The following is a 16,909-nucleotide window of genomic DNA, read 5'->3' as shown; positions in this document are numbered from 1 at the left end:
CCAGAGGCCTGGGACATGGTGTGTGTAGCTTGAGTGTGTAGTGGACAGTTTCACATGAGGAAGTACAGAAGATTACAGGGAAAGTTAAGATTGAGAGAAAGAGACCAAGGTCCAAAATAGGTAGAAATCACTAGGACCTAAGCTTTATGAGGGCAGGGATACTGTCTGCTTGATTTCCAGCAGAGTCACCCATATACGTTGCAGAGCTTGGCACACAAATGTTAAAGGGCTGAACGCTAGGACTAGAGAGAAAGGAGTGAGCATGGCGGGAAGCAGCAATGCCACTCATCACAAACATCAGGAAACCATAGCACTGAGGGGACCACATACCAGGGAATAGGGACTATTGGTTACGATTTTGACCTACACAGTAGATTACAAGACTTTCCATCTTCCCAAACATTATGACCTGAGCAACACTTGCTCCTTTCATTTTTGAATCATCTAAGGATGAGAAACATCAACCAATAATATTTAAATATTTAATAACATTTATTATTATATTCCAATAGTATTTACAAACATAAACACAGAATTGTCGGGTAAGAGGGCACCATCAAAAGTGTTTTGTACCATGCCCTCTTTTTGCAGCTATGTAATAAGGTTCAGGATCAGGAATGACTTCATCAAACAACAGGCATTTTTCATACCACTGCCTAACATTCAAAAATTTCTCTTAAAAAAAAAATTCTTTTTCAGTTGATTCTCCTGAAACCTAACAATTGGGGAAATACAAGAATGAAGGTAAAATGTATAGGAAGTTGGGGAAGCCATAACTTTGCTGAAATATCTAGTGCCAATGAAAATGTTTGCCCTTTAACAAATGGGGGTATGGCTAGAGGCTATACGGTATGTGGGGAAATCCCATCAATGGAGGCTTTCTTACCTCCTTTATATAAATCAAATAGGGAAAAGTTCTTAGTTAAGGCACAAAAAGATACCTAATCAGTGTCGTTAAACTGAAATGCTGTTGGCAGTGGTAGCATTGAGATTCATTAGTTTAGTGTTCTTGGAGCTGGAAGGGAACCAAGAAATGGTGTGGTCCAGGATTTCTCAACTCCAGCACTACTGACATTTCAGGCTGGATAATTCAGCATCGTGCGACACTGCCCCGTACATTGCTTAGAGGCCAGCATTCCTGGCCTCTACCCACTAGATGCCAGTGGCATCCTCAATTATGACAACCAATAATGTTTGGGCCAACGTCCCCCAGTTGTAAACCACTAGGCCAGCCCAATTCTCTCACTTCATTGATGAGGTTCATGGCTCACAAACGCACAGGGTAGAGCTGATAAATCAAGAGTAGAGCTGATTAATCAAGCTTCTGTGACTATGTTCCAGACTTCAGAGTTCTTTCTGAAAAACCAAGCTGCTCTAGTTTTCCTTTAGTTCAGTTATACCTCAGAATGAATGAGCTCATCAGATCCTCCCTGGATAGAGGTTCTAAAATTGGGAGGTGAGACTAGCCTGACCCTACAATATCCTGCAAAAGGCCAGTCCTTCCACAAAATGCAGTTCAGGAGAGCCTAACATTTCCCGGAAATAGATTAGCCAAAGATTGAAAAAAACACCTCTATTTCTGAACTTTCCCAAAGGAATGAATGTCATACAGGCTTGCTTTATCCAAACTGGTAAAATACGTTAAGCCTCTCAACTCTACCAGATAAATATAAGCGACAATCCAGTCCTGGTGAGTTGTTTATTACCATGCCAAATGCAATTTTCTGTTTTCAAGGAAAGGTAAAGGTTAAAAAAATATATATATATATATTTTATATATATATATATAAAATATATATATATATATTTTATATATATATAAAATATATATATATAATATATATACACATGCATATATATAAAGGTTAAAATATACATATATTATATATATATATATATATATCACACCTAAAGGTCCATAACACAAATTGATATTTGGATGATCTGCCTACAAGAGATTAAATTTCTCTTCAGATGTCCGTATTTAGAGATTAGAACATTAGTTTGAAAAAGTCTAAAAACCTGCCAGCTCTGTGGTCCTTGAGGAATCATCAATTTTGAATTTATAGATTTTACAGATCTTCCTTTCCATGCAGACTTCGAAATAAATAGAACTACATTTTTGCACTTGTGTAATGTATTCCATACATCTCTTTTTCCATATATTTACCGTAAAGGACCTGCTTCACCAGCTTGAGTTTTCCCATGTGCTGGACTTCTCAGGCTGTCTGTGGTTCTTTAATAGAATCCAATACCAGTTTATTTACCCCCTTTTTCTCTCTGCTTCATTTCTCCTATGCATTCTTTTGGTTGCTCCTATCATTTGAATTTGTTGTTCTCCTTGCCTAAATTACCCACCTTTTTTTTCTTCTTTATCTTGGATCACAGAAAAGAGGTTTCTAAATCTCTCCACATAACTCATCTTCAGACTTATATATTTTGCTGTGACCTTTACATTTGTCAACAAAGTCTGTCTAATCTCACCCACACTTTAAAATAAGTAACAATCTTCCTGCTGCTTAGAGTATAATGTGTTTCAAACACATCAATCTTAGCATTTATATTCAAATAGTACATCTGACTTTTACTGTGTCATCCTCTCTGCTTTCTACCTTGATTCCTCTTCTTATGGGTCAAAGAAAATTATTTGATAGAGAAGAGAAAAGCACAAGCCTCTCACTCGGATCACATTTCCTAAGGATCTTTATTGTTAAACAACAAAGTTTAATCAAGTAAATCTTAAAGATTTGCTTGGCTTTATTAAAGGATTCATGAACCTCCAGGAAGTAGAAGAGAGCTCTGAGGAGTTAGGCAAAATGCAAGGTTTTGTAGAAGGGTGGGGCAAGAACATTATTAGCAAAAGAAAAGGATTGTTCCAGGGGAGGTAGCTTTGGGGGCCAGGTGTCTTATCATGCAGATTATTACCTCCCGTTTCTTTGGTGGGCGGGGAATGATAGAAAAATTCTTGACTGACAAGCAAAGACTATATTTCTAGGGGAGGTAGAAACTGCAAATCAATTATGTACTAAGAACGGGTTCAAGAACTCTAAATGATACCATCTGGGGCCCATGGTTTTGGGGTTTTTTTAAACATTATTAATAACCATAAGTCATTTTAAAGTAGTTGTAGAATTGAAATTGTGTAAGGAAGGAGGAAGGGAAGTATTGTAGACATGTCCTGGAAGAACAGCACTAGTTTTACCAAAACTGTCTTAAATGCCATATTGGTACCATCTATAGTTCTATCTACCGGCTGATCTTGACTCAGAGTTCAAGGAGAAGTTTGGGGTAGAGACTGGTGAAATAGAACATAAGAATGTATCATTTTCCTTGCCAAAACAAAATTTTCTAATCTCTAAATAACATTTATTCTGGATATTACTTAAAATATTTTTACACAGCTACCTTCTCTCTTTTGACATTCTAACTGTTGTTTAATACTCTTCAGAAGAAACTAATATATGATATTTAATTTTAACAAGACCTTATCTTAAAACTGTAGCATAATTTACATGAGAGCCTCTAAATATGACAGTACCATTCCTCTTAAATAGAGATAGATAGGGACATCATGAGCTAACAAAACATCAAAAAACACATTTGTATAAAACTTTTAGATTATCATTTTTTTCCCATAGATTAGGATATGGTAATATACTGCATATCTACCAATATTTCTTAGGCAACTAATGCTTCAGAGCTTGACTAATTATTAGAATTAACTATTAGAATTCAGTTGCTTAAGTAATTATTAGAATTATTAGAAATAGAATAATTCTATCTATCATGATCCAAGTGGCAATCACACACTTTGTGTGTTTGTTTGCTTGTTTTAAAGCATGTAAGAATCTCTTCAATACTTTAATGCTATGTAAGGCAAGGCAAGGGGGACAAGAAACGAAGTTTCCCATAGCTTGAAGACAACTGCAACAGAAAATTGAAACTCTGTAGTTCCAGTTCTAATCTTCTAACCTCAATAATTACACAAGGTCATGAGAAAGCTTAACCCCCCCCCCAAAAAAAAGAGTGAGATGAAATCTTAAGTCTGAAAAGGTGATCCTATTTTGATTATATTCTAGAGAAAAAGCAAATATTGTCTCTACAGGACAATTTCAAAAAAAAGAAAAAGAAAAAACCAGTTTATGATGATAAACTATTACATGTGATATAGTACCTGTTTATGATAAACTATTACCTATTACACTTAGAGGGAGGAAGTAGAGGTGGGAAGGTGGAAGGAAGGAAGGAAATAAGAAAGAAAGGTGGGGAAGGAGGGAGGAAGACAAAAGGAAAAAGGAAAAAAACTCACAAACATTTCATTACTCAAATAAACAAAAATAACCTGGCAAAACATGGAGAAACTAAATCTCTGGTCTTAACCCTTCCATAAGAAATGTAACACAAGGCATTTCGGTTCTTCCTCCTTAAGACAGTTTGGGAAAACCACTTAATCTCTTCTAGACCTAGAAAGGTTAAACATTTTAAGCTGAAAACTACTTCTCAGTGAAAGGTTAGCACTGATAAGAGATCATTTTACAACAAAAGAGAATGGACTATGTTGATTGAGAAACAATTGTTGAAACAGTAGCAATTTATGGCAAAGCCAGAAGTCATTCAGAATAAAAGGCAGTATTGTCAGTTTCACTGGATGACAAAGATGAATACTTGCTCTGTAATAGTAACATGCATGTGACACAAGGAAGTGAAGGTGAAGGTCGCAGTAGAAATCTAACTTGAATAATGAGATAGAAATCTGAAAGTCACCCACGTAATCATCAAAGTTGAATGTCAAACAAAATTTGGTAGCGAAGTCAGGTATCTCAGAAAAATCAGAGAAAAGAAAGACTGAAAATACTACCAACAAAAAAATCCCCCATAATTGTCCTTTTATGTTCTCTGCGAAGTGGTGTGCAGGAAATTCATTAAATGGTCATTTTCACACAAAACATGTTCCTTTTCTTATTGAAGCAAATTAGAAGGAAAATAAAATTCAAGAGGCACACGTGCTAGGAAGTGTTATTTCTCACTAAAAAAAAAAAAAAAAAAAAATCCAGGGTAATCAGATGAAATAACAATATTTCCTCTTTAATTCTGTCCAAATCCTTTCTTTTTATATATTTCTCTAAGGCTTTCAGAAGAAAATGACATATTTAATACTTTGGGTTCAATTACTTATTTATAAAGAGAGAAAGAATATTTTTGTAACATTTATATAACTGAGTTTAGCAATTGCTTTTTTATTAAGTTGAAGATCTTAAGTGAAGAAATCACCTTTATCCAATTAGACACACTAACTGACCAGAAAACAATCAATGTATTTTGCCAACTCACAAATAGTCAGACAAACTAAAAATCAGTGGGCTCTTTAAGTATCTTCATTCTCATCAGTGAATTGATTTCCTAAGCCTCAATGTCTTTTGGATGCCTGTTTGTCCAATCAATTCTGTTAATTACTTTTCAACTCTGACCTTGGTTGTCTATAGGGTATGCTTCAAAGTATATCACCATACTTTCAAATCCAAATGCAAGTGTGAGGATACTTTGCAATAAGTCAACAGGCCCAAAAATTGATACAATAAGGGATTTAAAGGTAATTTCAAAAAAGCATAAACTTCATTCCAAAGAGTCTTTGTTACAAAATTCATCGAATATAGACGGATGCTTCCTGGCCTATGCCATTTTGATGTAAAAGCTGTTCATTAATAAGTCTCAATTACTTGATTATGCGTTTAGTTTCAAAGTTTGCTTTTAGTACCCAGAGATGGTCTCCAGGCAAACGTTCAGTTCATTATCAGTTTAAAAGGCTGCCTACTTATATCTTAAGCTACAGTAAATACATTTCCGTCTGGTCTCGTCATCTCTAGTGTCTGACATTTTGTAACAGAGAGTTTTGAAATCATATTTTATGGCAGCGAAGCTGTTAGGGGAAATTTATTGACTTAACAATCCCATCCTGCATCTCCTGTCATGTGGAACTGTCCCCAGTACAAGGCAGATTAGTGAATGTGAGCTGCTTCAATTTGGCCCAAGTGTCTGGCTAAAGAATTTTCCATTACATGGGTGGGTGAGATCAACTGAGTTTGGAACCATTCAATTTATTCTGTGACAGCAGCAAAGGAGACTACAAGAGTGACTAGCGAATTTGAGTACATGCTCTTCTATTCAAGTTCTGATGAAGTAGCAACACTGAGATTATAGACTGTTATTACTCAATTTATATTTTAAGTAGGTCTAAGCATCTGCACTGGTGAGCTGTCTTTGATGTCTTTCTCCCTGGTAGATTCTGGACACAGAAATGGTAGTTAGAACTCCACATAGAGAGACTAGTTCATAGTATATGTAGTTGGCCCATGTGCAGCGACCCCAAGTTTCTATTAAATTATCCCTCTCGTTCAAGGTTAATGAAGACGACCAGGGAATATCTGGAATTCACTTTTAAACAGTATGCTCTACCTCTTTCAATCTGACAGTCTGGAGACTCCTTTTACTTCCCATGTTCCACATAAAAGGTGAGATAAAAGCAAGAAAAAATTGGTTGAAAAAAAAATATGAGCACAGTTGTGTCTGTGGCACCCCCATATTTGCAAAAGAGTTCAAATTTGCCACAAATTATCTGTAAATTCACAGGTTTATGTGGAACATAAACAGAACTTTAAACTTGCAGTCTAGTCAGGAAAAGCAGGGCAAAGAAATGGCAACTCCTTTTAATGACAAGAATTTCCTAAACTTGAAAATGGAATTTATTATTTTCATGGAGGGTTAACGGTGATAAATCTATACCTTGATATTCTTCACATGAATCTTATTTAAAACAAAATACATATATTTGGAATTATACTAATATAAAAGAGCAAAATCATTATTTTACAACCTTAGGTTGTATTTTAAAGAACATAAATTACATAGATAGTATATGAAGTTTATCTTAGCTGTTGATGTTTTTGTCATTTGACTGCATTATTTTTATAATGACCCCATGAGGTCTAAAATGTCATAGTAAGCCTCTAAAGTATTTGTATCACACAAGCAGTAGATATTTAATACGTGTTTTTTGTTGATGATTAAAATATGCTTTAAGAGGAATTTTCATTTCTGTTATGTGTGGAATTAGTAAAGACAATCCTATAAATCAGTGAGATTTTTCTATTCAATTTAGAGTAAGGATAACATTTTATTCTATAAAATGAAAGTAATTGTCTCTAATTATCATATTCAATGCTATTAGTGTCTTCTAAAAATGTTTACCTTATCAAAATCATATTGTCTCCATTTTATAGAAAAAACTATAACAAATCCTGAGAAAGTATTTATGATGAACATCTTCAAGGCTACACAGTGACTTCTGACCTAATGAGGGTTAATCTTAGATTTTAAGGAACACAGATTTTTGAATTGGAAGGATCCTTAAAAAGTACCCAATCTAAATGCCTCATTTTATACATGAGGAAAATGAAGAGAGATGTTATAGAGCTAATAAGTGGCAGATAAGATAGTCCTTATGATTCACAAATGCCAAGTATAATTTATTGTTTCAAGAATATTCTTAGTTATTTTCAAAGTAAAATTTACATGGAGTATATCACCTTGTATTCCTTCATAAGTATATTTTATTATAGATCACCAAGGGTGGTGATTTTACTTGCCTTGGCTGTATTCAGAAAGGTTTCTGGATTGCTCACATTGTTTATCCATGTCATAGATTTGAGATATGAAATATACAACCCATGCCTATTTGCTGTGTCTTAATAGGACAAAAAAGATGCAAAGTTTCACTCTGAAATAATTTACGGACTTTTATATTGCATAAATGAAAATATTGTATTTTCATGTTTCTCAAATAGCTTATAAAGCACCATCAACAACCTCCCATTATTCTCCCTCCAACATATAGGATATACAAGGGGAAGATAGTACTCCTTTTTTACATGTAATCCAAATGACCAAAAAAGCCTTAAAATATCTTAAGCCCCAATCCACTATTACTGCTCAATCTAGGGGTTCATATCATCTCTAGTATGTTACTACACATCCGTACAAGAGATATTTTGCTAAATGTACTAATATACCAAATCCAAAATAGTTCATCTCTTCAAAATGAAGCAGGAATTTAGAAATAATAATGCGACACCTATATGATCCATCCATCCAATGACTTCATAATGTCTTTCTTTATGGAGAGTAGCGTCTTTGTTCCCAAAACATTACCAGCACAGGTAGAAAAAAAATTTTTTAACTTGAAATACTTCAAACAAAATATCATCCTGGGAATATATGAATTTCTTTTTTATTATGCAAATAATGGACCTTTCCTTATTACTAAGGACACTCCAATCAAATAAACACTTTCTTGTACATACCATATTCATAGAAGCATCTTCATATTTTATACAGTTATTTATCAAAGTATCAAAATTTTTTCTTCTGTATGCTCACCTGATCAGAAAAGAAGTCACTGTTATCTTCCAGGTATTTACTGAAAGGGTTGGGCTCATAGACTTCCTCCTCTTCTCTCAGTAATATTTTGGATTTTACAGGTACTGGGCGAATTACTCCAGGCTTAGTCTTCATGAATGTTAAATAAAATTTTAAAAAATAAAGAAATAAATGTCATTAAAATGAATGAATATGTGTACTGTTAAGTCATCCAAATGTTCTCAGAAAAATTTTTAATTTTTTAAATTTTAAAATGATTTTACCAATACATGAAAGCAGCCTAGAAATCAAATGATTTTCACCAAGGTAACTTTAAAGTTAACTGTTACAGCAATTAACTAATAAATAGCTACTATCCCAATGTTCAAAATGCAAAAACCTTCCTCATTTATCTAGCCAAATGTGTTCCTATATCCTCACTGGTCATTCAGTCAACAAATATTTCATTTAACAGATATTTATGGAGAGTGTCCTTAATGGCAGACAGCTTTCTCATTCTGGGCATGGTAGGAAAGATGAATTTGGCATAAGCCACCAAGCCTTTAAGAATTTATTTTTCTGGAAACCAACTCCCATGCCCCAACATCCACAGAGCTGGCCCCCAGAAACCATGTTCATAATGAAACCAGGATGGCCTTCTGACCTAAGGGGGGAGGAGGGGTGGTTAGAGTAAGACTTTCTCTTCCAAGAATGTGGAATAGGAATTCAGACCGCTCTGCAATTACTTGGGAAGATGGAAATTATAATACGTCAATTTGCGAGCTATGGGAAAGCCTCAATTTGCCATAAAAAGCAGAACAGATGAGATCAAGAAAGAGAGCAAAGTGCATGGGAAGCCTAGGGAGGAGAGACACTAGGGGGCTTTCCAGAATGGAATTCTAAAACATTCCTGGGGCCCCGCTGATTTTTCATTTCCTGAGGCTCCCTAAGAATTTCCTTTTCTTTCACACAAGATTTCTTTCTTTTCAAAACTTACAACTTCTGTAACTTGCAACCGAAAGAGTTTTACCTAATGGACTAGTCATTCAAGACTCATAAACTTGTACCCAATGTCAGTTTGATGAGAAAGAGAGAGAGACAGAAATCTACTTTGGGGCAATTTCAGAGTGATGTTTCACAAACACCAAAATCTCGTTACACTGTAAAATGTCACAAAATGATTGATAAGTTTACAAAAATACCCCAAACAAGAATTCAATAAAAAGTTGTGACACTTTTCCTGGTTAAGCATTTTGCTGCAATCATTCTTCTCAACCCCATTTCCTTTCAGAAAATAGTAAATTAGTTCTCCTCAGTAAATGCTGATACTCACAACTTAAGCCTTAAGGGACGACATCTATCTCTCTGCTCTATAAACCACCTGATATATTTTGAGACTTGAATAAATGCTACTCTGCGATACTTTCTTCAATCGATATTTTCCCAGTTGTCTTTCATATTTATGCCAACTAGGGAAGTAAAAAGTGAGAGAAGTCTCTATCGTCCCCACTAAGAAATATCTCCTACTTAAGAAACTTATTTCTCTCAAGAGGGAAAAATGTGCAAGTAATATCCAATTATGTATTAAGTCACAGAGTTGAGTATACATAGGAGAGCAGTATCCCTCCAGTAAACTCAACACAAGAACAAAGCGTAGGCAGCTACTGATTTCTATAACCATCTATAATAAGGGAGATGCCTGATATATGGGTCATGATCTTAAGTTGTCCAGATTTCCTGTCTCTCTTTTCCACTTGACTTCCTGTTTCATTTCCCTTTCCATCCCCTACTCCTGTACCTTCTCCTTCTCTCCGCTGCTTTGTGTGGTAAGAAATCAATACAGCTCTAGTACCCTGGGCTTACCAGGTTTTAAAACCAACATGGAGCTTTAGGAGTTAAGTTTGGTGACAGTATGCAAAAAGATGAAAGCAGAGAGGAGAAGTCTGACCCAGAGCACTTATGCTAAGAATCCCTCTGCCAGAGCAACATTGCCAGCAGACTGATGATTTGGGTTACCCTCACCTGGAGACTTTCACTCAGAGCTTCTCTCCTGGGAGAGAGACCCAGCGAAGAGACTCTTCTGGATATTCAGTATCAGAATCAGTTACTAATGTTTCATCATTGTTTTTGTGCCAGCCTTTATGCTCCTTAGTTCCTGTGAATTTCCCGAATTTGCTGGTTGTCTGTTAATTTGACAATAATTCTTTCCCTATTTACTCTACTCTACTGGATGCTCCACATGCTCTTTTCTTTGATTTTGTCCCTAGGCTTGGTCTACCTGAAGTCTCTGAGTCTCCCTCATTCTAGTTTGCCCAGTTGGCCTTGGTATAGTTGCCCTGATTCTTCCACTGTATTTGTCTTCCCTTCCTCCAGTCCTATTTTTTCTCCCACACCTTCACTTGTTGTTACTCAGTAGTATTTTACAGACATGGAAGCCAAACTACACACAAGAAGACTAGGCATAGTTTGCCTTTGACATGTTCCTATTTCCTATTCTATGAACTTGAACCATAACCTCCATACTAACTATTTCTCAGTGTTTAGTCAAGTTGGAAATTAAACACTAGTCTCATTCTGAACCTCACACATGCTCCATAAACCATGGTACATGGACAAATCATGTTTGTGGCAACCTCTAAACCTTGCTCACACCATTTCACATGCTTTGAAATCAATTTCAAAATCCTTGAAGATTCATTGCAGATAATGACACCATCATTCTCCTGTAGATCCAGATTCTATATCTTATCTATATGCGATCAGGCTCTATAGTCTCTATTGTAGGTAGATTATCTCATCAATTCCGTATAAACAACCCTGTGAGAGGGTTAGAGAGAATAAGTCACATGTCAAAGCCAAACAGTTAATATAGGAAGAAGTCAACATTTAAATCCAGGGCAGATCCAATCATTGAGCCCATGATTTTAACTACTCCTATGCCTACTGCAGAGACAGACAAACAACAGACAGAAATTTATAATCATTTTTAAATACCTACCTCTATAATTTCCTCTGTCCAATCAATAACAAAGCCCTAGTATTTTTATATTTGTGATTCTTTTAAATTCATTGCTTCTGCTTTCTTTCCTTTTTTGTAATTTTTTTTCAGTTTTCCCAGATTCATTTTTTTTATGCACCACACCCAGTGCTTTATGCAATATGTGCCCTCCTTAATACCCACCACCAGACTCACCCAACCCCCACCACCTCCCTTCCAAAACCCTCAGTTATTTCTCAGAGTCCACAGTCTCTCATGGCTCATCTCTCCCTATTTCCCCCAACTCACTTCTCCTCTCCAATTCGCAGTGTCCTCCGTGTTACGTTTTATTTTTAATGTCCATTGCCACATCCTTGATGTTGGCCAATGTTACTTCATTATCAATTTACCTTTTTTTTCATTAGTCTTACTCAATACAGTTTTTCTTTCCTTTAGCATGGCATAAATGTTCCTGCAAAAGAGCACTCCTAAAACACTGTAGGATGTGAAGTTTTCCTATGCGATATACACATCCATAAATCTTCCCTTCACCTCTATACATACACATATGCACCCTACACCATATCCTACATCATAAAGGGCTCTGTGGTTTGCATGGCCAAGACATCAAAATTTGTACTGATGTCTCTCTCCAGACTTGGTTAAAAATACACTCACAAAATCAGCATGATGTTGCAGGGAGGAGAGCAACCAGGATACAGATTTTAATTTTTGCACTAGTGTTAAAAGACTGTATGACCTTGAAAAAGCTGTTCAACCAGCCTGGACGTTCTGCTAAAGGATTACAATTGTCCATGATTAGGTCCTTTAATAATGAATAATGGCACATTTTATTATTTATATTCCTTTCCTCTCAGGTATCATACCACAAAGAGTTTTGACATAAGTCTTGTTTCTGCATATTCAAATCCATCCCCCAAACAAGGGTCCCAAGGCGCTTTTAGAACATCTATAAAATAGCCTAAGTAAAGCAACTGGTGCTGTTGCTGGTACATGCAAGGCTCCCCTGGAACATTAGTTGACTTGCTCTCTGCTCTTCCTAATTCCCGTAACTAACGTCAAACAGTTATGTAATCTACACTTGTTGAAGACTAAGTTGCAACACAGAGTAAACTAATGGATCTGTCCAAGTAAGATGTCTTTTCGCACCCTGCCACTCAGAATGGGCTATGTAAACCAGTACCATCCGTGTCACTTGAGAACCTGTTAGAAGTGCCAGATCTCAGGCCCTACCCCAGACCTACTGAATCATAATCTGAGTTTTCACAAAATCCCTAGGTGATTCATGTGCACTCAACTAGAACTCTTTCCATTTAAACGCTGTGCCGCCCGCCTAAAGATAGATCTTTCTTGGTCTGCCATTTTAGAGACATCTGCTCAACCTTGAGCTTCTGCCTCCAGACTAAAAGAGAGGCTTTAGAAGAGATTGTCTATTATTGGTTTCTAATCTACATTGCATCCTTGCACACACCCACTGATATTTTCAAACTTGAAGTAGACCTTTGTTCTCTAATTCTGGTAAAACTAATTGGCTAGGTTTGTGTACAAACAAAAATAAAGGAAATTAGATGAATCAAGTTAGAAGAGTCTGTTAAAGTGAGCTCCTGTAAGACTGTCATTGCAGCAACAAAACTAGCCCCAACTGGCTCTTCTTTCATTTTTATCTGCTATGGAATCCATAGATCTAGCTAGACTCATGACTAATACACACAAATGTTATTCTTATGAGGCCAGGAAAAGCAACTCCCTAATTTTCTTACCAGCCTAAATGGGGAAATAAAAACAGGCAATGACTCCCACAGTTAACACAAAAAAAGCACAGAAAGAATAACAAAAAGTTTCTCTAAATGCCAAATTTCAATTCATCATGATGAACCTGCTGAGAACTGACCTACACAGGATGTAAGCCATCTTTGAAGTGCCCCAAAGACAAAATAACCATTGTTTTGGATCTCTGAAGCACATGTCTATCAAATACTCTCTGGAGCCATTTTGCCAATTGGACCTCGTCTATGTCAGGAACTATAGTGTCTATAACCCTTGTTCTCAGACAGCTGGCCATTCAGTTCCGTATACCACAGAATAATCACAGTAGGAGTCAAGTCATGTCACTTGAATCCTCTCAGAGCTCTCTAATGCCTCACTTTCTCACTTAGAGTGAAAGCCAAAACCTTTGTCATGCCTGTGAGGTAATGCCTACCAAGTGCTATCTGACCTAATCTTTCTGATGCCTAACGAGCCTCTCCCTTCTCCATCTTATCTGCTGCTACTGTCTCTCTCACCCCCTCATGCTCTCCATCCTAGCACAGACACCATGATGCCCTGTCCCCTGAGAGTTTGCACTTGGGCTCTTTACTTTTTCCAGAAGTCATTTCTCCCTGGAATGCTGACATCCCCTTACCTCCCTTATTTTTTTTCCATAGAACTTATCACAATCTGACATTTGTTTATGTCTTTATTGTTGGTTTTTTTTTTCTCCTCTAGAAATATAAGCTTTGTGAGGCCAGAGATGATGACTTTGTTCACTGTTGTATTTCCAACACACAGAACTGTGTCTGGATCCTAGAAGGTGCTAAATAAATAACTGAAGAATGAATAAATTAATTGACAGGCAGAAGCAGCCCAGGATGCTGACTATTATCCAATATGGAGACCTCAAGGAGTGTTGCTTGCCAGCTTGGTGTCCCCCATTACTTTTTCCGGATTAATATTTTTATTTGGGTATAACCCAAGAAGAGAGAACTCTTCAGGATAGAAGATCTATACTGTCTTTCCCCAAGAGAGGACCAGAAGAAGGAAAGTGGGTTAGTGAGTTCCACCCTTAGAGGTAAGAGTAGAGGCTGAAATTCCCATCTCTGATGGATATAAGAATACAAAGCCAGGGATGAGTTCTTTAGGGACTTATAAGATTTTAAACTTCTCCATTTAAAAAAAAAAAAAAAAAAAAAAAAAAAAAAAAAAAGTTGTTGTTGCTCCCCTTATTTGCTTATGGTTATAAGCAATAAAATTTTTAATACCAAAAGGCAATGATATTATCTTTTTTTGGAGAATTTAAGAGTGGGGTGGGACTAAAGATATCACATTTAAACCTACTGCTAATCTTGAGGGAGAAAATATCCAAGAGCATATGCAGTCCCTAGAGGCTAGTGGCAGGTTTTTGTTTTTTTTTAAAAATATTTTATTTATTTATTTGACAGATAGAGATCACAAGTAGGCAGAGAGGCAGGCAGAGAGAGAGAGAGAGGAGGAAGCAGGCTCCCTGCTGAGCAGACAGCCCGATGTGGGGCTCAATCCCAGGACCCTGGGATAATGACCTGAGCTGAAGGCAGAGGCTTTAACCCACTGAGCCACCCAGGTGCCCCTGGTGGCAGGTTTTAATGACCCACACAGGGCACTGGTCTGAGGCTGCTATTAATTTGCGTTTATAACTCAATGAGTATACACTTATGCTTCAACAGTAGTACTCAGGGGCACTGTAAAAAATAAATATTGCTTCTGTCCTTTGGAACTTACAATCATAATTCTAAGACAAGTTGGTACTGCCTCTGGCTGGAAACCAAAGTTGAAAATTAACTGCCAGCACTGACCTAGAGAATCCATTAGCAATATCTTAAAATGATGGCTGCTGAGAGCAACCTCATTCTCAAATTAGTAACTACAACTAGTAGACTGTTTTTAATTGCCTTTAATGACAGTCATAAGCTCCACAGTGGTTGTGATGAGGGAAGAAAAGAAATAAAGAACAAGGTGTCAGTGTTCATGGATTTATTTTTATCTTTTTAAAGAAATAAAATGTAAAATAAAAAAGCAAGAAAGTAATAAAACACTGGGTATAGTAACCTCGGTGAGTTTGGCTACGAGTTCTACTAATCTGGTGGATCCAAGAGCTTGCGAAAGTACCCCATGTTTTCTTTTACCCATTTGCTTCAGTTTGTTCTTTAGACCCCAGTGTTTTATGTATATAAATATATATCTTAGAATTTCTGTAGCAACAAGCTCATTAAAAACTCAAAAACATTCTACCAGTCAAGACTGTTGACAAAAACAGTATGCTCTAAATTATTTAGCTTACTCACTCCTTTAATTAACAAACCTTTATTAGCTTTCTTCCTTTCTCAACAAACACTATTATATACTTGAAGCAAATACGTAAGCATTTTTCCCCTCCAATAAATATCTCAGATTTCAAAACACTAGAGTGCAGAGCAAAGTTACGAAGATTGAGGAGGAAAAAAACAGATTTTTATACCACCCGTTAGCTAAGGGACTGCTGTAATATGCATGACAGAACTTTGTAAAGGAAAAACAACATAGAATGAATGTGAAAGGGGGAAAAAAACTTTCTTTTTTCCTATTTTTCCATTTATAATATAGAATATCGATACTAAATGATCTGCACCATCCAGGAAAGTACCTACCTGATATTCTTTTTAAAAAATTACAATTACTATGATAGCTGTATAAAAACAAATATATGGGAGCGCCCTGGGTAGTTCAGTCAGTTAAGCCGTTGCCTTCAGCTTAGGTCATGGGATCCTGGGATCAAGTCCCTCATCAGGCTCCCTGCTCAGTGGAGAGCCTGTTTCTCCCTCTCCCTCTGCCTGCAGCTCTGCCTACCTGTGCTCTCTCTATCTCTCTGTCAATTAAATAAATAAAATCTTAAAAAATGTATATGTAGTATTTCAATTCTTATAAATCATATCCCATAGCTCAAAAAATATTTGGTGGAACGTGTACAACACAGGTTGGCTGAATTGAAATATTTCGATGGTTGAAGAAAAGACAATAGCATGATTCACACCTCAGGAGGCATGTATGATGAATGCTGTAGAACTTAAGTATGTTGTGTCAAGGAAAACTGGTCAAGGACAAACCACCCTTAAGCCTGAAGAACACATCAATCCTACACAAAAGCTTTCAGGGATGCATTTTCTGAACAACAGTGACCTCGAGGGCCCTCAGAAAGATGACTTGTGCCCCACTAAAGCAGGACACATCAGCTGGTATTCAGAACTGGGAACAAAGATCTGAAAGCTTACCCACTCTTTTATAGTGTTCCAGTAAGCGGCATTTCGCTTTTACCTGTATGTAGCTATGTGGCTTATCTTTTAATCTATTGTTTTGTCCTCTCCAGATTCAGTATTCCATCTCCCGTAACAACGAACATTTCATAATGGCATTAAATACCAAATGCAAAAGCGAATGTCTTCTAAACAAGGTTCCCCCATCTACCCCCAAGGAAGACCAGTGCTTACCCATTTTGTTGAACCTCATCTATTTTTCTCATCCAAAGAAGAGGCCCCACCAGTCTCTGTTAACATTAGGATGATTCAGTTCAGGAATTAGGAAAGCTCTGTGAAGGTACCACACCTAGATCCTAGATCCTTCCTTTCCTTTTGTTCCCCTTGTTAAGTATAGTTACTACTCACAGGGGAGAAATCTCTACACTTGAATTCACCCCACCTATTCTCCTCCTCTTTCATAAGTGCATCTTTATGG

At 36.6% G+C, this 16,909-nt stretch overlaps 1 protein-coding gene across 1 annotated transcript in view; it reads right to left on the bottom strand.

Annotated features, from left to right (window-relative positions):
• The window catches only part of LOC123941851 (muscular LMNA interacting protein), a 259,159-nt gene that overhangs the window by 44,894 nt on the left and 197,356 nt on the right, over positions 1-16,909 (bottom strand). Inside the window, exon 11 of the mRNA XM_046005630.1 lies at positions 8,434-8,562. Within this exon, the coding sequence (XP_045861586.1) occupies positions 8,434-8,562 (129 nt within the window). The remainder of the gene's footprint in view (positions 1-8,433; positions 8,563-16,909) is intronic.

Source organism: Meles meles, chromosome 5, assembly GCF_922984935.1.
Source record: "Meles meles chromosome 5, mMelMel3.1 paternal haplotype, whole genome shotgun sequence".
In the NCBI taxonomy this organism is placed as follows: domain Eukaryota; kingdom Metazoa; phylum Chordata; class Mammalia; order Carnivora; family Mustelidae; genus Meles; species Meles meles.
Note: the sequence above shows the minus strand (reverse complement) of the source record. Positions and strands in the feature narration are given on the sequence as shown.